A 27,575-nucleotide genomic window follows, 5' to 3' on the forward strand; every position below is an offset into this window, starting at 1 on the left:
CAGACAGGAAGGCATTTGTCCCCTTATCTCATTTATATACCTGCATGGAATTATTAGCTGCCATTCAGAATGCCGAAATACAGTGGCATCAGAATTCTCATGACAGCTAGCTTTTTCCCCTCTGCGACAGCAAATGGGTAGCCTTAAAAATCAAATAAATGAATAAATAAATCCCGAGCTGATGTTTGGAATCAGCAATAAGCTTGAGGCGAATGAAGTGAAATTTCGTTCAGGGAAAGGAAATGTTAGTAGTTGGCAATTCAGCTTCTGGGGATACTTAGGGATGACTTGGTTTCCCCTTGAACAAACATGATAGTTTGTGCATGCCATTACGCTAAAATCTTATTTTAGATGCTCAAATGGTAAATATGGCAGCAAATCAGTCTAGGCTGGTAAAGAAGCGATTTTTAGACATAATTTGCTGTAGCAATTCATGCTCATACAAAATCCAGATTAAATTAGAGGACAGTAGTTTGTAACTTGTAGCAATGGGGTTACATTTTAATCTGATTGGTTTTAGGGTCACATGGGACGTAACTGGTGATGTTATGATATCAAAGAATGGACAGAGGGGTTTTGGTTTTTTTTGAGGGACCAGATTTGGAAGAAAAAATTAAAATCAATAAAATTCAGAGGTTCAGATAGTCATTTTGCCTCCTAATTATTGTGGCCCCCCAGCGGCCAGCAGATTAGCGGCAGACTCAGACAGTGAGGAGGTTGGGGAGGAAGATGGATCAGTCCTGGAGTCTGGGGAGGGCTCTGATCAAGTCTCTGCATCGGAGGCAGAGATGGGACCAGGGCCATCCGACATTTATCAGCTGCTTTCGGAGTCGGAGATAAGTGGGGCAGAAGAACAGCTGGAGCCTGTTCCCGATGTGCCCATGCGCAGAGCTGTCAGGGGAAGGGAACAATTATAGAACAGGGGTCAACTCAGAAGTAAAGGCACAAGTGGACGCTGAATGGCCCCTCCCACAGGAAATAAATAGGAGCGAAAGGGGAGGAGTGTTTGCAGGAGACAATTAGTTCATTTGTTAGTGTGAAGATTTGCTTATTTGAGTTGGTGCCTCACAGAGACTCCTTGCCAAGTATTTCATTGTACAGTGTTGAGCCTGGAAGCTATCAGCCTGGCAACTGTCCAAGGACTGATAAGGTTGGCTATTGCAATTCACCCTTGAACGGCTTTTTGCCGGGACTTTTCTGTATGTGAATGCTAGGAATTCACATTAGCCAAATAAAAAGGGGTTTTGGGGGGACAAGGAGTCCGTTTTGTGATTTTGTGAAGCCTGGGTCAGAACACTAATCCCTTCCTTCCTTCCTTCCTTCCTTCCTTCCTTCCTTCCTTCCTTCCTTCCTTCCTTCCTTCCTTCCTTCCTTCCTTCCTTGGTACTCAGAGGTTTTTTAAGTAATGAAATGAGATGTAAGAGAATCTCAGCAAGAGGGAATTTATGCAGGTACACAGAACACTACAGGTCTCTGCATAAGATGCAGTGATCCTAGATAGTTCCTTGAAATATCTAGATTGGAACCCAACCTAAACAAATTTTCTTACTGTTTTTTTTAAACAGCATAATCATGATAAATGATTGCCTCCCCACTCAGAAGCAACCAAAGGAAATTGTGATGTCATCTAAATGCTGACATCTTTGCACAAATAACATGTTTATGACATCCGAAGTGAGCATGTCAGCTGCATCAAACATGTCACGACATTTTGACGCACAAATCATTGCTGGGCCTTCCTTGTCTCCTCTGAATCCCCATGTATGTATGCAGAGCTGTGTAAAAACAATGAGAACCAAGATACCACTGTAAATATCAGGAATATAATATTTACAGTGGTACCTCAGTACATTGTTTGATATTTACAAAGATTGAGAAAAGCAACTACAGTTAGCTACATACAGGTGAAACTTGAAAAATTAGAATATCGTGCAAAAGTTCATTTATTTCATTAATGCAACTTAAAAGGTGAAACTAATATATGAGATAGACTCATTACATGCAAAGCAAGATAGTTCAAGCCGTGATTTGTCATAATTGTGATTATTATGGCTTACAGCTCATGAAAACCTCAAATCCACCATCTCAGAAAATTAGAATACTACATGCAATCAATAAAACAAGGATTGTACATAGAACAATATCGGACCTCCGAAAAGTATAAGCATGCATATGTACTTAGTACTTGGTTTGGGCCCCTTTTGCAGCAATTACTGTCTCAATGTGGCGTGACATGGAAGCTATCAGTCTATGGCACTGCTGAGGTGTTATGGAAGACCAGGATGCTTCAATAGCGGCCTTCAGCTCTTCTGCATTGTTCAGTCTCATGTCTCTCATCTTTCTCTTGTCAAGGCCCCATAGATTCTCTGTGGGGTTCAGGTCAGGAGGGTTTGTTGGCCAATCAAGCACAGTAATCCCATGGTCATTGAACCAGGTTTTGGTGCTTTTGGCAGTGTGGGCAGGTGCCATGTCTTGCTGGAAAATGAAGTCAGCATCCCCATAAAGCTCGTCTGCGGAAGGAAGCATGAGGTGCTCCAAAATCTCCTGGTAGACGGCTGCGTTGACCCTGGACTTAATGAAGCACAGTGGACCAACACCAGCAGACGACATGGCTCCCCAAATCAACACAGACTGTGGAAACCTAACATTGGACTTCAAGCATCTTGCAGTGTGTGCCTCTCCATTCTTCCTCCATACTCTGGATCCTTGGTTTCCAAATGAAATGCAAAAGTTGCTCTCATCAGAAAAGAGGACTTTGGACCACTGAGCAACAGACCAGGTTTGTTTTTCTTTAGCCCAGGTAAGACACTTCTGACGTTGTTTGTTGTTCAGGAGCGATTTGACAAGAGGAATACGACATTTGAAGCCCATGTCCAGGATCTGTCTGTGTGTGGTGGCTCTTGATGTACTGACTCCAGCCTCAGTCCACTCCTTGTGAAAGTCCCCAACACTTTTGAATGGCCTTTTCCTGACAATCCTCTCCAGGCTGTGGTCATCCCTGCTGCTTGTGCACCTTTTTGTTCCACACTTTTCCCTTCCACATAACTTTCTATTAATGTGCTTTGATACAGCACTTTGGGAACATCCAACTTCTTTTGCAATTACCTTTTGAGGCTTCCCCTCCTTATGGAGGGTGTCAATGATGGTTTTCTGCACAACTGTCAGGTCAGCAGTCTTTCCCATGATTGTGATTCCTACTGAACCAGACTGAGAGACCATTTAAAGGCTCAGGAACCTTTTGCAGGTGTTATGACTTAATTAGCTGATTAGAGTGGGACACTTTGAGCCTAGAATATTGCACCTTTTCACAATATTCTAATTTTCTGAGATTGTGAATTTGGGGTTTTCATGAGCTGCAAGCCATAATCATCACAATCACGGCTTGAACTATCTTGCTTTGCATGTAATGAGTCTAATTCATATATTAGTTTCACTTTTTAAGTTGCATTACTGAAATAAATGAACTTTAGCATGATATTCTAATTTTTTGAGTTTCACCTGTATAATAGCAAGCAAAAGTGTCTGTATTTGGCTTTCTTCTATTTTGATTTATCTTTTGGAACTGCAATTATATGCCCACATAACTGTCACACTCAGTTAGGTTTACTTATGAAGAACTTTACTTCTGTAGGGCATCGGTGACCTTATTTATTTATTTACTTATTTATTTACATGTTTGACAGACAAATAATAATAATAATAAAGAAAAAACATATAATGAGACGTTAACTATTACTGCGGTTATGCATGGACTAGAAGGAACTTTACTGGTTAACTTCTGAAAATGATGCAGAGTCTGGAATAGAGGGGTGACTCCCACTTGGAAAATGCCTCTTTTTTTCTGGTTAATTAACCTGATTAATTAGGAAATAACAGTAACATTACCACAGTGGTCTCTTAATGAGATTCCTGTGACATGAGGAAGGGGGAAGAACATTGTATAATGTTTGCTTTTAAAATATGTCTGTCTGGGTGCTTTTGTTGTGTGAGAAAGAAACACAGAGAAATGCCCATTTATGTACGAGTCAAAACGATTAAGTTCAATGCATGTAACTGTGAAATGTAAAACAGACTTTTCAGCCAATTAAATTAATGGTTTTAAAGTTGGCCTTTATGCTACTGGAATGCTACCTCATACAGCCATAATTTATCACCATTATAAAAACAGAACTATTCCTGTCCCCAAGGAGGTAAGTTGGCAAGATATCAAGCAACTGTCAATGTACACCAGGGATGGCACTATTTATAATATACTATAATTTCAATACAAATCTCAATGGAACTTTATGTGGCAACTTACCTGGCAAATAGTGTTATTTACTGTAGTTGCCAAGTTAAGATTCTTCTGCAACTCAACTCAACTAATCTCAACTCAACAACTTAACTCAGTGCAGCCCCAATTCAAATAACATTGTTGTAATCTATAGCTAGACATAGCTAAATATGTTTATAACTCATCACATTGTGTTCTTACTTCTTACTTCTAAGTAGTTTTGCCAGTACATTTCACTGTATAGCTTCTTACCAAAAATATCCCACTGGTTATCATGTTGCCACTCCTTTCTATCCCCAATCAAAAGAACAGAAGAAATAATCATATAACAAATGAGACCATTGGTTCCTCTTCTTCAATACTACTTAGGCAAGGAGCAATTACACTGTATCTTGAAATAACCACCTTACTGAACATAGTAGATGGCCTAGGACAACAGAATGTAAATTATAATGATATCTGGAAGGCCAGAGAGACTCTACCCAACTGGTAGTGTCTCTCTAGGATTTCAGACAGGGCTCTATTCCTTCCTTGCCAGAAAGTAAGAGGAGATTTCACACAAATAACTGCTCTATCATTGTCTCCGTCTCCTTTTCACATTTATATTCACACAACTAGAATATTTTGTCGTTTTCTTTTCTTGCCAGGAAGCCATCAGAATTGACATTTGGTCCTCAATACTTTCATACTTAAGTGTATCTCCGGTGCAATCAATCTTTAATTATTAGATTAGTCTCATAAGCAGAAACCATAAATATGATTTACAGAGTTGAGACCACATGAGTCAGATGACTGGACTGAATTGGCTTTCTTAGATTTTGCAGAGCCAAGTTCATTTATACAAACTTTGTGCTTAGCATTTGATTACTCAGAATTTATAATGCAAAGGCTGCAGAAGCACAGACTCTAGCTCTCACTCAACCCATTAAACTATTATATAATAATATAGGTTTGGATTATTAGAGTTATTATTTAAATTATAAACACTGATGAAAATAGGGAATAAGCAAATTAAACATTTTACCATAAGCTAATAACCGTAGTAATTATTGCTAGATTGCTATACTTGGGTCCAAGGTTTTCCACTAACCCTATTTGATTATTTAAAGTTCCATGACTTCTACCCATTTTTCTAATCACAACACAGTATTCACATCAGCCAGTGAGACAGAAGAATCTGAAATACAAATGACTTAAACTAATAATATCCATGAGATTAAAGCATTCATAAGATTTTAAAAAGAGCATCCTATAACATTCTTTGCAGATCATGCTTTGTGCGGCTCAGACAACCGAATGATAAATGAAACAGCTGAACAATCATCTGAAAGGCAAGCTTTCACACAACTTGACAAAAGCCATCTTGGAGACTGTTTTATATTCTAGACCTTGTTTCACCAGTTTTGACATCTTTGGACATCAGTGTGCCTGCCATCATCGCCCTTAAAAAGTAAAGGTAAAGGTTCCTCTTGCATATATGTGCTAGGCATTCTCGACTCTAGGGGGCAGTGCTTATCTTTGTTTCAAAGCCGAAGAGCCAGCACTGTCCGAAGACGTCTCCATGGTCATGTGGCTGGCATGACTAAATGCCAAAGGCGCACGGAACGCTGTTACCTTCCCACCAAAGGTGGTCCCTATTTTTCGACTTGTATTTTTACATGGTTGGCAGAAGCTGGGTCAAGTAGGGATTCGCTAGGGATTCAAACTGCCAAACTGCCAACCTTTCTGATCAACAAACTCAGCATCTTAGCCACATCCCTTTTCATCTTCCTTAATGTCTGCTAAAATCCCTGACCAAGTTATTTTATTATTTTTTTTAAATGGAAATAAACATGTTGCAAATGAAAGCAACAGCCTCAGTATCTAAACTGTATATCCAACAGTGACTCCTAGTGCTACACAGATCTTAGTAGAATTGTTCATAAATAAAAATGGTAGCTGGATGGAAGTTAGTGTCTTATCTGAAGGTGCACCCACTTGCCCAGATAAAAGGCAAAGTCAACTGAAGTCTTGGGAACATGCTACGATGGATGCTAGATGTATTGTGTGGAACACCCTTACCAATTTGCCTTCTGGAAATGTGTGTTTTGAGACTGGCTATGTCCACCATGGCAAACATTTAAAGAGTGCCCATTAAATCAATCTAAAAATCCCAATCTAAAACCCAGTTCATACAAACGATCTGCTCCATATGATGGAAAGCACCCAGAGGACACTTCTCAACTGCCCCAGTTGTGAGATGCCAGCTCTGGGACTCAATCTATTTCCAGTACAGTAGTAAACTGGGTGAATACAGAGGAAGCCGTAGGCACTGACTTTCATAGTCTATAATGCAGAAAACCCCTTGCAATGTAACTGTACTACTTACGGGTAAAATGATTTGAAGTGGAAGGGTTGACACTATCACCACTCTCAGCACTTTCGCTGCTAGAGATGTCATCATCTGATTCCCGCACGGAAGAACAGGGTGAGGAGCCATCAACTTCTTCAAACTTCCTCTTTAAAATTCCACTCATAGCTGCACTACTGTCACATGTACCTGCAATGGGAACAGACGCAATGAAGCCAAGGAAATTTTCTACTGCAGACGAAGCAATTAAGATCTTGAGATTTATACTCAATGAATTAATGGTCAGTAGCATTAAGGTATGTGGACCAAGGACATTTACTGTGCTTCCCTCCTCCCTCCTTTTAATTTTTTTTAAACGTAAGCTTCAACCACTAACATTTGGACCAAGAAAACTTACTGTGATTTCCCTCCTTTTAATGTAAAAAAATGTAAACTCTGACTACTGAAATAATTGGTGTAAAGGCTGTATTTTAAACTTATATCTAAATTAAAATACCCAATGCCATTCACATGGTGGTTCACTGATTAGTTTCATGCAAAACTAATCCTTGAATCAACGTTGATGTTTGTGTCTATGTCCCAATAGTTTAAATTTGAAACGCTTTGGTTTGAGTTCAGATCTTTTTTTTTTTCCATGTACAATACAGGCTTTGTTGATTATTTCAAAGAGTTCAAAGGTTCTGAAATGAAATACTTCTGAATTACCAAAACAGCCGATTGCAATGTAGAAAAGAAAGAGCTGCATTCTTCTTGTTCTTCTTGTTAGTCCTCGACTTACAACAGTTCATTTAGCGACTGTTAAAGGTTAAAATGGCAATGAAAAAAAACCCTTTTGTCAGAAGGGTTGTAAAATAGCCCAGAGATCCTCAATATTGGAAAGAGCCAGTTTTGGGAAATGAACACAACTACCCGTATTTTTCGGAGTATAAGATGCACCTTCATTTGGGGGGAGGAAATTAGGAAAAAAACCTTTCTGCCTCTTTCCCAGCAGCATCCATCAGTATTCATCTGGCTAATATCTTCGTTGCCTCGGTCGGAGCTTGATTCCCGAAGCTGCCTGGGGAATTGCAGTGAAAGCCTTTTCAATGAAAGTGTTTTGGGGCTGTACGGTCCCCTTCCCAATTCCAAAAAGGCCGTGTGCAGAGGCCAAACAGGTGCATTGTGTTTCAGGTGGCAGGCAGTTCCAGCATGCGCTGTCACCTGAAAATGCTTTCCTTCCCAGTTCCCCAGTGCATATTGCAGAGCCACGCATCCTCCTCCTCCTCCTCTACAGACTCGCCACCTGTTTTCTCCTGGCCAGCATCGTTGGCTGGGGGAGGCAGGGAGAAAAGCGAGAGAGCAGTGCAGTTGGGCAAAGGCACAGGAGCCAGGTACAGACACAGGGCAGGCAGACTAGAGGCAGCCGGCTGATTGCCGGCTTGGCGGCTTGGCTGCTGGCTACCCGGAGTGCGCAGGCAGCAAAGGAAACCTGCGTCGTGGCTCTATTAAGATGTACATTTCATGGTGGGGCACAATTTTGGGGTGGCAGGTGAGGCAGGGAATGGGGTGCCCTGGCAGCCGCTTCTTGGAGCCCACTGCCCACGCCCTTAAGTGTCACTGCCAGCAACCACGGTTTCGCGCCCCCTCTCCTGGATAACAGCTGATAGGAGAGGAGAGGCAGTGCACCGGGTGAAGTTTCACCATCCCCGCCCCAATGAGCGAGGGGAGGGGAGAGTCCAGCAGAGCCCGGGGCACTTCTTCGCCCCACCTGCCATCCCCAAATTTTGCCCCACCACGAAATGCACATCTTAATAGTGTCTGGCAGCTCCATTGCATCTCTCGGCTGGTCTTTGCAGGGAAAACCTTGCACAGTAAAGAAAAACTTTATGAGAAGTTTTTCTTTACTGTGCAAGATGTTTCTCTGCACACAGTGGCTGAGAGAGAGAAGTGGTGGAGCTGCCAAACTTGAATAAGATGCATGTCCCACCCCGTCTCATACCCTGCCCCACCTGCCACCCCCAAATTGTGCCTGAACATCTTTCTTGAGTCTGGCAGCTCCACCACTTCTCTCTCTTGGTTATTCTGTGCAGGGAAACATCTCGCTGCCGCTACTCGGCCTCCTAGAGGCACATAGACAGGAGGCAGCGGCAGCCACGACATGGGTTTCCTTTGCTGCTTGTGCACTCTGGGTGGCCAGCAGTCAAGCCGGCAAGCTGGCAATCGGTCGGCTGCCTCTAATCTGCCTGTCCTCTGTCTGTGCCTGGTTCATGCGCCCTCGCCTGACTGCACTGCCCCCTTTTCTCCCTGCCTCCCCCAGCTGACGGTACTGGCCTGGAGAAAATAGGCGGCGAGTCTATTTCATTGCAGTTCCCTTGGCAGCTTTGGGAATCAGGCCCCATGTGAAAGTGAGGACCCTCGCCGCATGGAAGCCCCCGAAAATGCGACGTGCGGAGCAGCTGGATGGAGCTACATTCAGAGTATAAGACGCACCCAGATTTCACCCCCTTTTGGGGGGTGGGGTGTAAAAAGATGCATCATGCTCCAAAAAAATACAGTAGGTAGTGAACACTCATGTCAGATTTCTCACTGTTCCAGCCACTCTTTCAGACTTCAGGGGACCAAAATATCATCTTCCCCAGATTGATTCAGATTGTTGCAATTGTTTCCCTTGTGTGGTTAAAATATTGTGTGTGTGTGTGTGTGTGTGTGTGTGTGTGTGTGTGTGTGTATACACACACACACACACCAGGAGTGGATTCCGGCAGTCACTACCGGTTTGCTCGTGGGCACACCATGAGCACTTGATGCACAGTGTGCGCATATGCGTAGTAGAATAAAAAATGTTCTGTGCATGAACGGAACTGTAAAACAAGATGGCTGCACCTACAGCACTGCCCGGAGAACCTGGTTCGGTGGCGTGGCAGACCTGGGGCACTGTTGGTTCCAGCGACCCAGGCCACCAAACCATTATCGGTTCATCTGAACCAGTCTGAACTGGTAGGAATCCACCACTGACACATGCACACCCAAAGCTGCAATATGGAAATTATTTTTTAAAATGCTTTAACTTAAAATCTTGACAATGCTTTAACAAATATTCCTAATATTTTCATTCAGAATATTTTAAATTCTTTAACATGGGGTGTCAAACTCGATTTCATTGAGGGCCGCATTAGGGTTATGTTTAACCTCGAGGGGGTGTGTGGTCAGGGGCCATGGCCAACTCGATGTCACTTATGTCAGGGGTGCCTGTGGTGGCCTGAGCACTCTGGCAGCAAAAATGGAGCTTGTGATGGCCACGTGCTGCCCTCCTGAACTCCATTTTTGCTGGTAGAGGCACAGCGGGCTGGTCCTTCACTGTTTCCGTGGCAGACTCGTGGGCCAGATCTAAGTACCCCAAAGGGCGGATCTGGGCCTCATGCCTTGAATTTGACACCTCTGCTCTAAGAGAAATTAAAGGTACTTACATGATATGTTTTGATTTTGTTTTCATTTGTGTTTCATTTTTGGAAGAGACTTGTACTATCAGAAAGAGCAGGCAATTTTAATTATTCTTTCTTGCCACTCCTTCTGCATTGTATCTATGGCCTCCTCTCCTGCCTCTCTCTGTCTGCAGAAATTTATAGCAGTAAATTTACTCTCCTGCTCTACATTTCCCAGCCCACATTTGTGTGTGTGTACACAGTACTGCGTGCATTGTGGAAAGCTGACCTTCTACTTGTGATTAATTCATCTACAATTCTTGTGGTCTGGAGGTTTTTGGGTGCTACCTCTGTGTTTAGAAGTAAAATGGTTATAAATATTCATGAAATTGTTTTTTTTTCTCTCTCTCTCAATCCAGTGAGAAACAATCAAATCAATCTGTTCATGCCGTAGGCACCAAACATATCTCGAAAGGCAACTGCAGGGGTTTTTCCCAAGGTCAAATCAAATCAAATCAATGACAGACAGGAATTTGAATTCAATAATTGCTGAGGGAGTAAGGAACTGTAAAAAAATGCTAAACAGGCTAGTGTGTATTATCTTTTTTGTTGCTGTTTGATGCAGATAATCAAATAGCCTCTTGGGGAAAGAAAACTGTAGAATACTACAGTACAAAGGCAAGCTATTTTCAGGAATAAAAAAAGATGTTCATGAATGAATATTTTCAGCAAGGGAATGCCTCTTATTCAGCCCTTAATGATTCCAAAAGAACCCCATTTTATAAAAGCCGCTTCTGCCTTATTGATTTATTTTCATTGCTATGAATCCCTTTTTATGCCTTCCAGCAGGCAGCTCTGGGAATCCCACGCTCCATTCCCTTACCTTGCTTGTCCCAATTATATAGCCTTACCCATGATGCTCCTGCATGTATGCTCAGTACTATACTGCACACAGGCAAAGTCTGTAGTCAAAAGTGAAAAATGAGCCCCATCAATGCAGGCAACATTATGATGTCACAAGAAGGTGACTCAGGTCATAATTGGGTGAGCATATTTATTCTCAAGCAGGAGTTTTCCCATTCTGGCATCTATTTCTATTAAACAATGTGAGGATGAAAGTAAAGCAATCATACTTTTTTTTTCCTGAGAGAAGAATCCTTGATTACTATCTCATCTCAACTTGGAAGCTAAGGTGCCTCTTTCCTGGGTTAGGTTTATTCAATGGCAATTTGACTTCACGGCTTAAAACGGCTTGAATGTTGCATAAGCATGCAGTGATGTGCCAAATCAAAATACATTGCCACACAGATTTTACTTTACTTGTCTCTATATAATTTGTCCTGCAAAAAAATCCTCTGCTATATGGTGAAGACTGCAATTTTGAACAAATAATAATGTCCAATAAAAGTAAGATCTTTCTTAATTTACTCAGGTAGAAAGTTGATGTCAGCCCACTCCCAAGAGCTAAGAAAGACACAAGGAGTTCCTTTTGAGTAGTTTCTTTTATTGTTCCTTACCTGTAGACAGAATCTTGCCAAACTAAAGCAACTATTTGCACTGGGAATTGTTAGAGAGGAGCCTCTTAATTCTCTTTTTTGCAATCAAACTATTCTAAACCTTGCTTCTTCTTCTGGAATGCAGTCTCTCTCCTGCGAATAAAGACTACATTCCACCACAATTGATCGGTCCTCAGACCCTATATTCCATACATATTTGAACCACAGAAAAGACAGTAAAAAATAAAGCCCACTAGATCACATTTGTTATTAGGGCAGGAGACATTCTGCACATTGACCATTCATAATCAAAATGTTCTGGGCAACGTGCAAACTAGATATAAATTAGGGATGATGCCCAGGAAGCATACAAACAACATGCAGCCTAGGTAACATCTAAATCCTTTACTTGTTTGAGAATAAAATAAAAACAATAGTGCCTTAAAATGGGCAATGCATGGAGATGGTCATGTCTTCAAAATATGAGAATTGCAAATAGTAGCCCCTTCTCTGATTTTCAGAGTTGGATACAGGAATTGCTATATTTTTGTTACGGGTAGACAGGAGAGAAATGGGCTTAAAGAAAATTCTATGCTATGTCCAAGTGAGTTTTCCCTAGATCCTTCCCCCTCTTTATACTTTAGGAGAAAAGGGAAACTGTGAACTAGCTAGCCAGCTAGCTCTCAGGAATAGTCTATAGGCCAGCTGCTTGCTAGCAGTTTGATTTAATGATTCCCCCAGAGAGCCTGCGCTGTATGTAGAGGATCTTGAAGTTGTAAAAGGACTAGTGAGTTCCCAGCAGAACACTCTTAGAAGCCAGCCATCTGTGCCATCATCTTGTCAGGCAGCCTACTCTACAGATATCCTTCAATTTATATTCAGCGAGTCCATCTGCAAGCCCAGAAAAGAGGATTAAATTGGCCATGTTAGATTAATGATTATAAGCAAGCGCAGTCTTTCCTTCCAAAACAGCCAAAACAACAACAATCAACTATAGAGAATGAATGAAATATCTTGAAAATTAAAAGATCCCAGCCCTAAAATCTCCATAAAGAAACAAACTTGATGAACATAACCAGAGTTCCAAATTCTGGGGCTGCACATTATGCTCTTTTTCCTTTTTTTGCCTTCAAGTTCAAAATACTAGTGGATCAGGCCAAAGGCCTCACCTGACCATATGTACTAGCAGGATAGGTGGCCTTTTATAGCTTTTAAAGGCAACCTCAAGGATTTAAAATTGTATCTGGAAATGAATGGAAAAAAAATACATTGTTGGCATTGCTTTGCATTCAAAGTTGATCCACATGTTCTGGGAAGATATTTTTACCCAGAATGCAACACAGTCATAGATCACAATGTCCTTAAATTGCATATTTGACCATGACTAGGTTAGCTTCTTCAAAAAAAGATAAGGAAATTAGTATTCACTTCCATAGGGGTAAAACATAACCAGGTGGATTACTTCAAAGATAAAACTGTTTGGGCATGATATGATAAGAGCAGTGGTGGCGCAGTGGTTAGAATGCAGTACTGCAGGCTAATTCTGCTGACTGCCAGCAGTTCAATTCTCATCGGCTCAAGGCTGACTCAGCTTTCCATCCTTTCGAGATTGGTAAATTAAGAATTTTGTAAACCACTTAGAGCTGTAAAGCACTACGGGGCAGTATATAAGTCTAAGTGCTATTGCTATATCTGCAAATTCTTGTCTTTCTCTTATCAACCCAAGTATAATTGCATCCTATGATCTAATCAAATACACGGAAGAAAGCAAAATTCCATGCTATTGCCAAAAAAAACTGCATGGATATATGCCTTTGCCATCATATAAATATTATCTTTAACATATATGTCAATAAAAGTGGATATAATTGATATATTATAACATTGAATACAATCCAAGTTATTATTGTCTGGACCATTGTTGGAACGGCCATGTTTCCAGATAAATAAAAGTTACTGTACTTGATAAGGTATATCAAACTTCTAATATAAAAAAGCAATGCAATATGGCAAAATTGCAGCTCTTTTAATACATTGTATGCAAATCATGAGTGGCCAATTCATTATCAACATGAATGCACAATTTATATGGATAACAACATTTCACTGCATAACCACTAGGTGGCACTGAACTTTGTGATGACTGAGTAAAATAAGTCCCCCCCCCCCCTCTCAAGTTCATGACTGAATTTTAAGTCTTCTATATTTGAATTCTAACAATACTGGGTTTTGTCAGGTGTGGAAGACCAAGTCACACATGAAAATCCAATTAAACTGATTTATTGCTGCTCAGCCTATGCACAGGAATATTTTCAACTAACAGTTAGCACCTGTTGAGCATTAGATATGGGTCAATGGAATTCAAGGAGGATGGATTTAGTTTGCTTGTGGCTACGTAGAGATTCTAAGCTGATCCCTCTTTTAATTTTGTCCCCCCCCCTCCGGTTCTGCTACTCCTTCCCCTATAGTTGCCTCATAAATATACAATAACTATAACCAACCCAAATCTTACATAATGCAATGTTTATAGGTAATATTTTCTTTTCATTTCTGATGATGAACATTCTGTAATAATGAATTTGGACTAATCTAATCCTTTCTAGTCAAATATTGAAAGGAAATCTTCACGTAGTAAATTATAAACAGAAGGGTGAGAGACGAGAGGACATTTTAAAGTCATTAGCTGCTTTATATCTGGATTTCAGAGTATTAAAAGAATTCTTCATTATCCTATTACAGCATATTTAGTATTACTAGTAGCATTATTAGCTGCTAAAATTCTATTTTGTTAATTCATTTTTTGTTCTGGTATTTTGCAGAAAGTATAAAATATATTGTAAGCTGAGGATGCTCTATGATAAACACTACACGAGCACTGTCATTTAAAAATCCATTTCACATTTTAAAAGATAAGAGCTCAAAAATCTATTCATCCATGTAATTGTCAATACCATCCAGGAACATCAAAACCCGGTAGATCCGAATCAAAACATGGCATGGAAGTTTTAAAATATAGGATTCCCTATCTAGGGCTAACATTATTTCTAAGAGGAAAAGCAATGTCTTTAACTGTATTTTTCTTCTGACATGATAGATTTATTTATTTATAAATTTTATTTGCCGCCTATCTTACCACAGGGTAATTCTGGGTGGCTTACAATCTTAAAAAGATAAAAACTAGACGAAACAAAAAACATAAATAAAATACTGTAAAGATATGGAGCTGAGGTGGCGCAGTGGTTAGAGTGCAGGCCACTTCAGCTGACTGCTATCTGCAGTTCAGCGGTTCAAATCTCACCGGATCAAGGTTGACTCAGCCTTCCATCCTTCCGAGGTGGGTGAAATGAGGACCCAGACTGTGGGGGCAATATGCTGACTCTGTAAACCGCTTAGAGAGGGCTGAAAGCCCTATGAAGCGGTATATAAGTCTAACTGCTATTGCTATTGCTAAGCTCCAATTAAACAACTGGGATGGAAGGAGAAGGGTGGGGGTGGGGTAGATGGGATCTGTTAAACAATCAAATGAGGAAATGCCTATTGTAACATCAGGACACAAGCTCCATCTCATATGCGCATGCAATATAAGCACAAAACATCACAGAATCGCATTGCAATGGGATTGCACATTTTACCACTGGCCTTCCTTACCCTCCCATCACCATCATCTACAGATCATTATGGCAAGCCAATGCTTCCCTTATAAAGATAAAGGATAAAGTTTTCCCCTGTCCAGATATTTCCCACTCTAGGGAGCTGTGTTCAGCTTCGTTTCTTAGCCAAGGGAGTTCTTAGCCAGTCTTGCCAAAGACATTTTCCTTGGTGCATTATACAGCAAGGCGCATGGAACGCTGTTACCTTCCTACCAAAGTAGTACCTATTTATCTACTCGCATTTGCATGCTTTAGAACTGCTAGGTGGGCAGGAGCTGGGGCAACTAACAGGAGTTCAACCCGTCACGCAGGACTCAAGTCTCGAACACACACAAACTGATAACCTCAGTGTCTTTAACCACTGAGCCATTACGCACCTGTGATTCACAGCACACACACACAAAAGACAAAGAAGAGTTCACAAAGAAGACTACACCTGGATGAATTAAATTTCCAGACTTTGTTGGCTTTTCTAAGCTCAGACTTTTTAAAGAATTCTTTTCTCCTTTGTTTTTCCAAGGCCCTGCCAATCACTCAGTATTGCGATTAATATATCACCTACATTAACATTTATTAGTTTAAGGAAGCATGCCAGTATGAGTTTCCCCAGGGATGGTAAAATTATGTATGTAAAATTATTCAACCAAGGATGGCAGTGAGGGATGATGACAGGGTCAGAAATCCTCTGCTCAGACTACTGGAAGGAGACACAGGCTGCTCTTCAGGTTACACTCAGGAGGGAGGAGAGCTTAAATACAAGCTCTTTTCTATTTTGCACACGTACTATTATGCAACTTCAGGTTGGTTCGCATTAAGCACTTATTATGGCAACCACTGGAGCTGAACACCATTCCAAATTTTTCAACTTCCTTATTTGCAAGGCTGCCTCTAAACACTTCACTGCTTGAAAGGTAGAGCAAAATGCAGCCTCTCCTCAGAACGTGCCAAGACTGCCAACTGATTCCACTTAACATTTAGTAGCGGCTTCCATCATTCCTGGAAGCCAGCCATTCATTTAAGAGATACAAGACAGACACATGTCGCTCATCTTTCAAAGGAAGGGATGCTAGGATGAACAACTGGGCTTCTGGGCTTCATTCTTTGCTGTCTGAGATGGCTACCTTAATTCAACTAACTACAGGACTAGTTCTACCCTGTTGTATACTCTGGTGGACCAGCAACCATCTGATATGTTTTCTAAGTACCAGAATGATGCTCATTTACAAAACAGACATTACAAGCACCTTCTATTCAACCATATATTTTAAGAAACATTGTTTGATTTCTAAGACTTACATATAGTTCATTTACAGTTCAACTATATCAATAATTTTAGCTTATTTGCAATCATATATGTTAAATATGTTGAAACAAAACCTCTCTGATAACTTAATGACGACTTATATTTAACAGCTTCTCAAATAAAGAGGTATTTAATAGGCATTATACCAGGGCAACCTATAGCCATTGTTGGAAGTTATTTGACCAATGGGGAAATTAAAACAGAGCCAGAAAAAAAGCAAAACCCTAAGATGTTTGTAAAGAGGAACAAACTGAATTAGGTGAGCTAAAGGACTGAGAAGTCCTCAGGACATGTTTCCACAAAGTTGAACTGAATAGTTTTCAGAATGTGTTATTTCAAAGTTGAGGATGGGAGGAGAATATGGGTAGGAACAAGAGAGAAAACCAAAAGAGTTTGGAGGAAGGAGGACAAGGGTAAAGTACAAATTAATATTGTCTCTGGCAAAAGTCTCTTAAAAGGTAAAGGCTCCCCTCGCACATATGTGCTAGTCGTTCCTGACTGTAGGGAGTGATGTTCCTCTCTGTTTCAAAGCCGAAGAGCCAGCGCTGTCCGAAGACATCTCTGTGGTCATGTGGCTGGCATGACTAAATGCCAAAGGCACACTGAATGATGTTCCCACCAAGGTGGTCCCTATTTTTCTACTTGCATTTTTACATGCTTTCGAACTGCTAGGTTGGCAGAAACTTGGACAAGTAACGGGAGCCCACTCCACTACGCGGCACTAGGGATTCGAACCGCCAAACTGCCGACTGTTCTGATTGACAAGCTCAGCGTCTTAGCCACTGAACCACGTCTATTAGTGCTGGAGAATTTGGCCTTCACTGTCTGTTTTCCTTTCAGTTTATCTGACATTTCTCATTATTTTCAACTCTGTCTTTCTCTAAAGCTTTACCCAATAGAAAATTTAATTGCAATGAGGAAAATGTTTTATATAATAACTATATATTGCATCTTCCTGGTAGCACACAAACATTTTATGTACAATTCCTCAAGCTCCCACCAACCTCTACTGGACACTTTATTACAACATGATATATCTGTAATAATGCTGGAAGCCAATTTGGCCTTGAGACTGAATTAACTGCAAACTCCAAAATCTTAAGGCAGGACCAAAGATGGCGGCAGGAGTCATCTTCAATGTGCCATTTCCTAATTGGAAATGCCTTTAAGGCTAAAGATATGTCAAATTCTCCAGAGGCGTACCTGAAACAGGATGTGTTTTTTTCAATGGCCAATTGACCTAGCAATTCTACGGGATGTATTTATACCTGGATCCAATGAAGAACTATCATGGAATACAATTGATTGGTTTCATCTCCTGCTCATGACTGACAACTAATTCTTCAATGTGATTACATTAGCGCTCCACTTTCTCTGAATCTCAGCCCCCATGCTCATTTGAAAACTTGATCTCTTTTGATTCCGAGTGGTGCAGATCCTTATCCAGATCCATGGATTATGATAATTATACTGATAGCTCTGAAAACTTAGGGGCTTTTCCTATTATTAATTACTTGGTAAAGCAGGTGCCTCAGATGGCAGAAACTAAAGAGCACGTATAATAAATTGCCAATACCCTGCTCCTAAACTGGCTCTTTACTGGATAATAAAGCAGAGACTATTTCATAATATAACCTGAACCATCTAAATTAACTTGCCAATTCAGACAATTTTTGTTCAGGTAGGGGACAAGGCAGTAAATTGTATAGTGTTTAATTTTTTTTCTTCTGTTGAATCATGTCTGATTTTCAGAAAGTACCCAGATAAGTGCATGTAGTTTTCTCGGCAGTGTTTTTCAGGAGTAGTTTGCCATTACTTCTTTCCCAGGGCTGAGAAAAAAGGATTGGCCCAAAGTCACCCAGCTGGCTCTGTGCCCTAGATGGGACTAGAACTCACAAACTCCAAATTTCCAGCCTGATACCTTAACTACTACAGCAAACTGGCTCTCATGTCTGGCTGTACTGAGGTAGGAAAGAAGGGAAATTATTATGTTTTTTGTTCTCTTTTGCTTATTTGTAGAGCAAATCAACAAAACAAAAACAAAATGGTTAAGAATATAAAAATATTCTTTATGGAACATAATACATAAAAAGCCAAAAGTTTTTTAAAAAATGATTTAAAAATTAATATAAAATTGTCAACGTAATTAATGCTCTGCAGTTATGTATATTCAGGGTCAGCAAAACAAATGTCAGAATATAATAATCAGGTTAAATTGCAAAGACAGTATATGGTGGCTAACAAAAAAGGAAATTATTATTTGGTTGATAAATAATGGTTTTATAGCTTATAACCAATCAGGTTTCCCAGACATCTTTAAATAAACTAAGCCACCTGTATGGGAAATGTTAGCCTAAACAACCTTCATGAAATGTATGTATTTCCTCACCCTGCTTTAGTATCATTCTTATAATGTAATTTGCCTCTGCTCTATAATTGAGTTTGAGCAAAGACAAAGACTGACAGCCAACAAACAGCAAACAAATCTCTTTTTCCAGAGTCCCGTCTTGATCTCCAAAGAGATTACACCTGTCTCATGAACTACATGCAGCCATCTGCTCCTTCCTTGTGATGAGGAGAAGCCTTCAAAAGAGCTGGCTCTTCTAAGTATCTATTGAGAGCAGACTGTTGTTATTGTCAGCAAATAGATGCGTCCCAGAATCAGAATGAATCTTTTTTATTTTACCCGGATAGCCTATGAGGCGCCATTCATTTTGCAACTAGATGAACATAAAAAGGAAAGGCAGAATTAATATTGCAATCTGTTTTGCATTAGCCATTCTTCCCCATTTCACCAAATACCTTTCAACTTTTCACTTACAGATTCTACAAGGAATCTGTGGATAAATAAGCTGCATATCTAAGAGTCATTTTTCTACCGCAGCCTATATCATTCGCTCCCACAATCCCTATGCTTCTGAGTCTGCTTCTAAATATGATACACTGATAGCAACAACATCTAGTTCTTGTAGTGTAATGCTCCTCTTCTAACATTAGGACCCCTGAAGTATGCTTTTATTATGAGAATTGAACAAGCTAATATATATTTTAGGTTGGAATCTACAATCTTTCTTTTATTAAAAAAAAATGTTAATTAAATAAGTACTACCAGTAGCTATGCAGAGGCTTGCCTCTTGGGATTTTAGTTCTGTGAAAGAGATTTTCTGAAGACAGCGCAATTAGTTCTAATTGTAAAATAATAAGGAACTTATTCCATTATTTTGTTCTGTTATTCTGTAGCTTTCATCCTCTTTAAAATTGCTTTCATATCATCTAGGCCAGAAGATTCAAAACTGGTGCCGTCATAATTTCATGAATCCAGGACCCTGTAAATATTTCACAAATCTCTTCCTCATTTTGTATGGATGTTTACTGAAAACACACAGCAACTATTTCTGGATACTAAAGTTGATTCTAACAATAGGTCATATAAACTTGTTTGAACTGCTAGGACAATGGCCGTTAAAGACTTTCAATCAAAATCTACTATGAAGTTAGAGATTAAATTATTGTCTTAGGCCTGGGAATACTCAAATTCAAATCCATTTTGAATTTCAAAAAGATAGGTGACTCGGGCCAACCTATCACAACAGCATTATTAGGATAAAATGAAAAGGGACTTCATGATAACCACTCTGAGCATCTGGACAAAAGGGAGGATATAATTCTACTCAACAACAGTCAGGAAATTGAGGTAACACCCCCCATTCTACCCAGATCAAATATGAAACAAAGTTCGTAATGTCACTGGTTTACAAATTACTGCAAAAATCACAGCTACTCTTTCTAGGCTGCAAAACTCCATATACCCACTAGATGGCAGTAAACCTGGGCAACCTTTCATATTTGTATTATCCACTGGTACTCCAGAGTTCTCATTACAGATATAGGAGTAAGTTTAACAAAATATAAAATGTAAATGAGAAATTACAATTCAAAAGCAAAATCCATACACTGAATAATTTAATATATATAGATATTTTTACTTGTTTTAAACGCAGCTGAATTAACCAATTATTCACTCCTGTATTCCAAACATGTAAATGTTTGTGGAGTTCTTGGAAAATTACAGAATACAGTTTTAGAACCAGCTTCTGTACACAATACCAACAGCTCTTACGGATATCAGGTGTAACCGCTTTTAAGGGACCCAATGCAGGTTAATGGAGATTGCACTATATGTGTGATCGCTGTCCAAGCCCAAATATCCTAGCAGCCAATTTCAGAGACAAAGAAAATTCCAGATTGGAAAGAGGAAGAGAAACCTGGCTGTTGGCTTAGAGAAAGCTTCTAGCATTAATGGCCCAATTGACTTCACTACCTCTTTCTCCATTCCAAAACCATCTTGCAAGTCAAACCTACATTTCACAGCTGGTTCGCCTGCATACAAAAATAGCAGCACTGATGCCTCTCAAGAGTTTCACTACAGAGATTAGAGCCAGTTAAACACAAGAAGGTGAAGTACAGAGAAAATGTTTCTGAAGAAAAAGACTGGATGAAATATGGGCTTCTACCAGCTCCCTAGACTCACATAAACTAAATTTTCCCTAGTTGAAAATGTTAAGAAACGCAATCATCATCAGAATGGGTATGGCTATCTTTCTTTTATCCCTCTAGGTATGCGTGCTTTCTGAATTATTCAGATAAAACCAGACTATATCTTTTATAGTAGTGTACTCAGAATTCAAACTGAGAAGCAATTTACCACACTAGATAAAAATATTTATTTGTAAGAAATTATAAGGAATAGAAAAGGTAACAAGAAAAATAAATTCCTTCACCTAACAAACAAATATCATATATTTTTTTTGCCCCGTGGTTGTGCAAAGATGGAACTATCTGCTTTATTGATCCATTTGCTCAAGCGTTTTATTCAGATCATTCCAGTTTCCAAGATGGCTATGGTTCAAGATCAGCACCAATTTGGAGTTAAACAAAATTGGCATTAAAAAAACCAAAGGAGGAAAAATATATTGGAAACATCCTCCAATCCACCTTCCTTGTTTCCAAAAATTCAATCTCTGGAATTGAGTGAGGTGTTCAGGTGGTCCTCGACTTAAGACCAGAATTGAGCCCAAAATTTCCATTGCTAAGTGAGACATTTGTTAAGTGAGGTTTGCCCCATTTTACAACTTTTCTTGCCACAGTTGTTAAGTGAATCACTGTAGTTAATAAGTGAGTGGCCTGGTTGTTAAGTGAATCTGGCTTCCCCATTGACTGAAGGTCACAAAAGGTGACCACATGATCCTGGGACCCAGCAAAGGTCATAACTACGAGCCAGTTGCCTAGCATCTGAGTTCTGATCACATGATCAAGAGGAGGCTGCAAAGGTCATAACTGTGAAAACCGTCATAAGCCACAAGTTTCAGTGCCATTGTAACTTTGAACAGTCACTAACTGAACTGTTGTAAGTCGAGGACTACCTGTATCTATATTCCCTCCCTCTTGATATAGTCAGATCATCTTACGAAAACAGGATTCAAAGCAGAAATCATGAAAAAGCCAATCAGAAAAACGTATTTTGAGATTACTGCTCCTAATTGCAATTAAGCTTTCTTGGGATTAAACATTAGTTAATCCTTTTGTTAGGAGAGGCAAGGATTGGGAATACTACTGAAATATGGTGGATCATCTGCAATTCAAAGTCATGGAGTCCCTTGCCAGGAAAAAAGGCATCAGTTATTGGCTGCTAATGGGTGCACAAAAATAGTATCTGCAGAGGAATCCCTGTGAAATAGAAGGAAGCTACCTTGCTTCCCTCTTAGTCTCAATGTCTATAAACTGTTGGCTGCCCATTCCTAATGACTCTACAAAATCAGTCATCTGTATGTCCCACTTCAGGCCTAAAAGGAAAGGATGGGCTCACTGATCATGGGCCCACATTATGATCCAAGATCCCTGGATTCCCAACCGCCGTTAACAGTGACACACAACAATACAGAGCAGAATTGCTAGGGAAGGATAGTATGTAAAATATGTTTGATGTCCGAATGTGTATATAGTGTATTCGCAAGGGAAACTATCTATGTATAACACATATGTCATCCTTGGCATGTAACCAAGCAACTATAGAGCCCTCGATGCCAAAAAAAACTTGTCCAACCCCTGCTAAAATCTTTCTGAGACTGTAATTATTAGCTTAAACATTAACTAGACTAGATGAAAGTGTAGGAAGTCTGCCAGTTTTTGTCACTTAGATGGAAGGCAGAAAAGAATCCATTTAGTGAATGGAAAATTAGCTTTGTTGACTTTCGAAATGATTTTTTTTCCTTTTTAAAATGGAGGCACTAATGTACAGCTAACAAGTATAAATGGGATTCATCACATACTCTTTAGTAGCTTTTTATTATATCTGTGTGGAGATGAATGGCTTTTCCTGAACCTTCTATAATGAACCTATAATCTATAAAACAGAGTAGAGATCTGTACCCGATGGCTAATAAACTTTAAAAATGGATTTGTATGTTCCTAAGTTATCTGACTTTGTCATACTAATTTCCTTTCCCCTAGACTGGATGTCTTTATTTATGGTCTCAAACCAGTAAACATAAGCACAAGGTTTAAAATAGTGAGAATCCAATGAAGAGACAATGATTAATAATGAAAAGGCATTCTCCTACAATATTCTAACAAGCTTACCCACCATTCCCCTGCTTTCCATTTTTCTTTTACATTCTCCAACAGCTCATCCATGGTTATCAACATGGGTAATGGAATGTTATCCATTCTCTATACAGTACTTTGCAAAATCATTGTATAATTCTCACATTTCATTCAAAACATAAATTTTCTAGTGACATAGTCCTTGTTCACCCCTGACCCCCAGAGAAATTCCAATGGAAATAATGTGAATAAACTCCCTAAGTAACTGGTTTGGAATATTTCAGGCAAATGCCATCCAGATTTAAAAAGAAACATTTTTCTGAAGTTATAGTGATTGCATAAAAATAATAACTTCTACTGTATGGAAGGTTCAGGGTGCAAATGTAATCAACCAGTAAGGCTAGATAATCTGTAAATGAATGTTGTTTATTTACATCTCTGTTGTTTAAAACAATTTGTCACAAGGAATGTAATTAATGTATAATCTAATTTACAGCTCATCATGGTAACTCTACAGAAGTGGCGGGATAACTGCACAGTATTCCAAAAACCCCAAATCTCTTCAAAACATTTGGTAGATGACTACTGACAGCCGATCAATTTTTAGTACAAATATTTGGCTCCTATTATAAATGGTTGCATAAACATATTATTACATTAATTATATTCTGGATTTCTAGTTCCGATTTCTGATCTCTGATTTTGAGGGATGAATAGAGGAGTTAACTCTGTGAATCTCAGCAAAGTAGCTTTTGTAGAAGAAAACACTTTTAGTAGACAAATGACTTATGCACTTCTAAATCATTCTTGTGATCCCATCATGGCATATTTAAATATCTTCAGGTTCAATGGAAGATATTAATGTTGAAACACTCTCAGTAGGATTTAATTTTTACAAGAAGGTATTGACGATTTTGAATTTCCACACACTTTTATCATTATATTTACATCACATACTCAGACCGTTATTGAACATATTGAACTAATATGAAAGGGTACATCAGTGCCAAAAGAACAACCTAAATGTCTAATTTCAATAATAAGCCAGTTTAAACATTGTTATATTTTTTTTAAAAAAAAACCTAATTAATCAGAGCAACATACAACACCACACAGAAGGGAAAAACACATTTTTGCTCCTAGTTTGCCTATTTCAATACTTGTAGCTGTGATGTCACAAACATTATTGAAAACGGGTTTGAGATTATTAGAAAGTGTCAATACCAAACAAAAATGTAACAATAGATGACTGATTCACAGCCACTCTCAATTATTACTTAAGATTGTAACCATGTAAAAAGCTAGAACAAAGCTTACAAAGTAACCCGATTCAAACTGGACACTGCTGGGTTTTCATTTTAAAGGACAATGTGGATGATACAGGGTTACACTGCTAGCCTGCAAGAATAGAAATGAATCTGAACTGGTTAGTTCAAGAGTACATCCCTTTCCCTCTTACAATAGAGGCTGACAGGTAGATCTTGCTCCTGTAAAAACCTGCCCGTGATTGGAGTTTACATACTAATATTCAAGCACGTTTTCAATGGAGTTTACACCCCAAGCCCAATGCTGTACAAGGAAGGCTTTTGTAAGCTGCAGGCGACCATCTGTACCAAAGTCAGCTCGACGCACTCCCAGATTTATAGGTCTGTTGATCTTTAAAATAAAAATAAAAACCCACCGCTTCCCCAATAAGCCACCCATCCCGCCTCTCCAAACTGCAGCCCTTTCATCATTAGCCGTTTAAAACCCTCCTGTGACATTTCGCAAAATGGAAAAAAAAAAAAAAAGCCACCCACTAAGAGAAGAATTCAGCCTCCTCGTTTGCAAAGAACTAACAGCGCGGCTGCAATTTGCCAAAAAGGAACCGTGCATCGAGTGGAATAAGGACACACACACACACACACACAAATATGCATAGACCACCCTGCATTTTCTGCAATGAAGCAAAGTCGGTCCCTGGCACCGTACCTATGATGAGAGTCCTGCTCCGGCTCGCTGCACGCTCTTCCCACAATAGGAAACAAAACCGCGGCGTACTCACTGCAGCAGCCTGGGTGTATTCTCCCCCTCCCACCTTCTCTTCAACACACCCCCCCCCCAACTCTTACAGCCTCCCACTAGCTGGGTGACCTTTGAACTGGTTTCTCCTCTCCTCGCCGTCCCTCTGCAGGCAAAGCGGCTCTGCCCGTCTTTATTTGCATAAGGTTGGCGAAGGCCTGTCAGCCGCGCCGGGGGGAGAGAAGAAGAGCCGAGGCGCGCTGCGATTTCCCTCGGAATCCGCGGATCTCCCGCGAGGCGAAGGAGCCGCAAGGCCCGCAGGGGCGGGAAAGGCCCGCGGGCTCCCCGCCGTCTAGCGGGGTAGCAGCAACCTACTCCCCCCCAACTCGGGTTTTCTCGTGGGTGGTTGCCAAGGTGACCATCCAAGTAGTCAAACCTTCTATTCACATCCAGGGAGGGCAGGGATGCGGGGGGGGGGGGGCACCCGCCTCGACCCTCGGTCTGGGCTGGTGTAAATGCAAAGCAGCTAAGCTTTTCAAAGGAGTCTCGTTTCGTTTGGGAAAAAAACACGCATTTGCGTTTTGTAGGATCCCCTCCTGGCATCAGCCAGTTGGGGTGAGGGAAGGGGTGGAAGAGGTCTAAACGAAAAGGAAAACGCGTGTCTTTTTATTTTCACATTCAGGGAAGACAGAAAACCGTAACAACATAGCAACAACCTCTGTGAACCTGCGTCGGATGCAACAGGATGCCCCGGAGAGGAAGAAGCACCAAATGTGTTTCTGATTAATTGTGTCAAATGTTGGCATCTGGAACTGGGTGCTTTATTTTGGGAGGGGGGTAAGTAAGGTTGTTGATTCCCTACCTTCTCCCATTTTGCTTCTGGCAAGAAATATCAGCACCGTTCAAAGATTCTGCTCACCTACCATAGCAAAGATTAAAAAGTAACCATTTTTTATGTCCATCAAAATTGGAAGAGATATTCGGAAGAGACCAGGTGCCTAAATCTTTAATCTGCCGAACTTTTGTTTTGAGAAGGCTGGTCTTTCAATGACAAATATAAATAAAATAAAGTAGATCATTTCACTGAAAATATGTGTGAGATTTCTTTTCTTTTTTTTTCAAAATTAAGAGGAATTCAGTGAGTGATTAAGCGGAAGAAAAATTTGAAGGAGAAAATAGATGCACGGGTTCTTTTGAAAGGCCTCTGGGATGTGTTGAATACAGTTTCATTATCTCAGTCTATCTATCTTTCCATCACCACTTGTGAAATATTTCACAAAAGATGGGTATTTTAGAAAAATTCTGGATCACCTAATTAACATTCCAGGGTATTCCATTTCTCATGTAAAACAGAAACAAACAAAAAAAAACATCTACTCATTCAAACCACATGGCACCCACTCAAATTAATGAGGCTGACAAGACACCAGCGTATTCGATTTTTTTTGGGGGGGGGGAGGAGTATTAAAATAATTGGGTATTTCAGATTGGCTACGGATCACTGTAAAAAATATTTATTATAATGAATAACTGTGGATCTGTAATTGTCCTGGCCGCAGTAGTGTTTTATGTTTTTAATACACCCCCCCCCCATTAAGTCATTACTACACTTACCACAATTTATTTGGCTAGCTGTTCAACTCCCAAAAGCCACACCTTGCTGAATTCAGAAAATGCTAACAGCTCACAATGCTACAAACCGAAATCCCGAACTACAGTCCAAACATTCATATCCCCAAATAATTGGAAAAAAGATGAGAGAGAGAGAGAGAGAGAAAGAGAGAGAGAGAGAGAGAGAGAGAGAGAGAGAGAGAGAGAGAGAGAGACTGACTGACCTGTTCAAGTGGTGGCGTTTCCAATCCATGCACTTTTTGGCTAATAATTATGCACCCCAATGGGCTGTCATGTTGCAAGGGCGTGACGTGTTACCTGTTCTCCTGGTTCCAGCGGAATCTTCTTAAATTTCCCAGTCTGGCGTTTTATTGCTGGTACCATATGCTTTATTGTTCAGCGACAAGAGCTACCGCTTTGCACAAAGCCTCATTAGCTAGTGCTCGCCTCCCAGCTTCAGCCTCTCTGACGCTGCTGGTCTGATCACATGGGAGTTTTGCCTGATAAATCGGGGCATACAACTGAATCCCCTGCCTTCCCCCCCCCCTCCTCTAATCGGCTAAGGTCTTCTAAGGAGGAAAGAACAGCAAATGATACAGCTGCTGGAAGACATTTAAAGCCTCGCAAATGAGGGAAATTCTTCCCCAACCACTGTCCCTGCCCATTTCAAACCCCCTTCGCAACATCCCTTACAAAGCACAGATTCATTAGAGATTTGAGAATGTGATTAATGCTTGCTTTGTCAATGCTAATGACCGTATCACACAGTATACTACCTTTACCGCTCGAGGAAATCTCCAATTGTTTTTGCTATTCAGGAAGAGCAAATCAGGTGCCACACCGATGAACTTCTTAGGGTACACATTTAAGTTGCTGATATTGGAAAA

The 27,575-nt window shown here is 40.1% G+C and overlaps 1 protein-coding gene across 2 annotated transcripts in view; it reads right to left on the reverse strand.

The window, feature by feature from the left end:
- CSRNP3 (cysteine and serine rich nuclear protein 3) overlaps nucleotides 1–27,150 on the reverse strand; it is a 46,422-nt gene extending 19,272 nt beyond the window's left edge. The window contains exons 1-2 of one of the 2 annotated variants that reach the window (XM_014056841.2): nucleotides 26,913–27,150; nucleotides 6,642–6,812 (exon numbers count right to left, since the gene is read on the reverse strand). In XM_014056841.2, coding sequence (XP_013912316.2) covers nucleotides 6,642–6,789 — 148 coding nt within the window. In that variant the 5' untranslated portion in view covers nucleotides 6,790–6,812; nucleotides 26,913–27,150. Of the gene's footprint in view, nucleotides 1–6,641; nucleotides 6,813–25,047; nucleotides 25,138–26,912 lie in introns of those variants that run through there. The other variant, XM_014056842.2, reaches the window with a different exon arrangement.
- Nucleotides 27,151–27,575: the final 425 nt, after the last annotated feature.

This window comes from Thamnophis sirtalis, unplaced genomic scaffold (genome assembly GCF_051295495.1).
Source record: "Thamnophis sirtalis isolate CommonGarterSnake01/CBP01778 unplaced genomic scaffold, rThaSir2_p1.2 scaffold_1, whole genome shotgun sequence".
In the NCBI taxonomy this organism is placed as follows: Eukaryota; Metazoa; Chordata; class Lepidosauria; order Squamata; family Natricidae; genus Thamnophis; species Thamnophis sirtalis.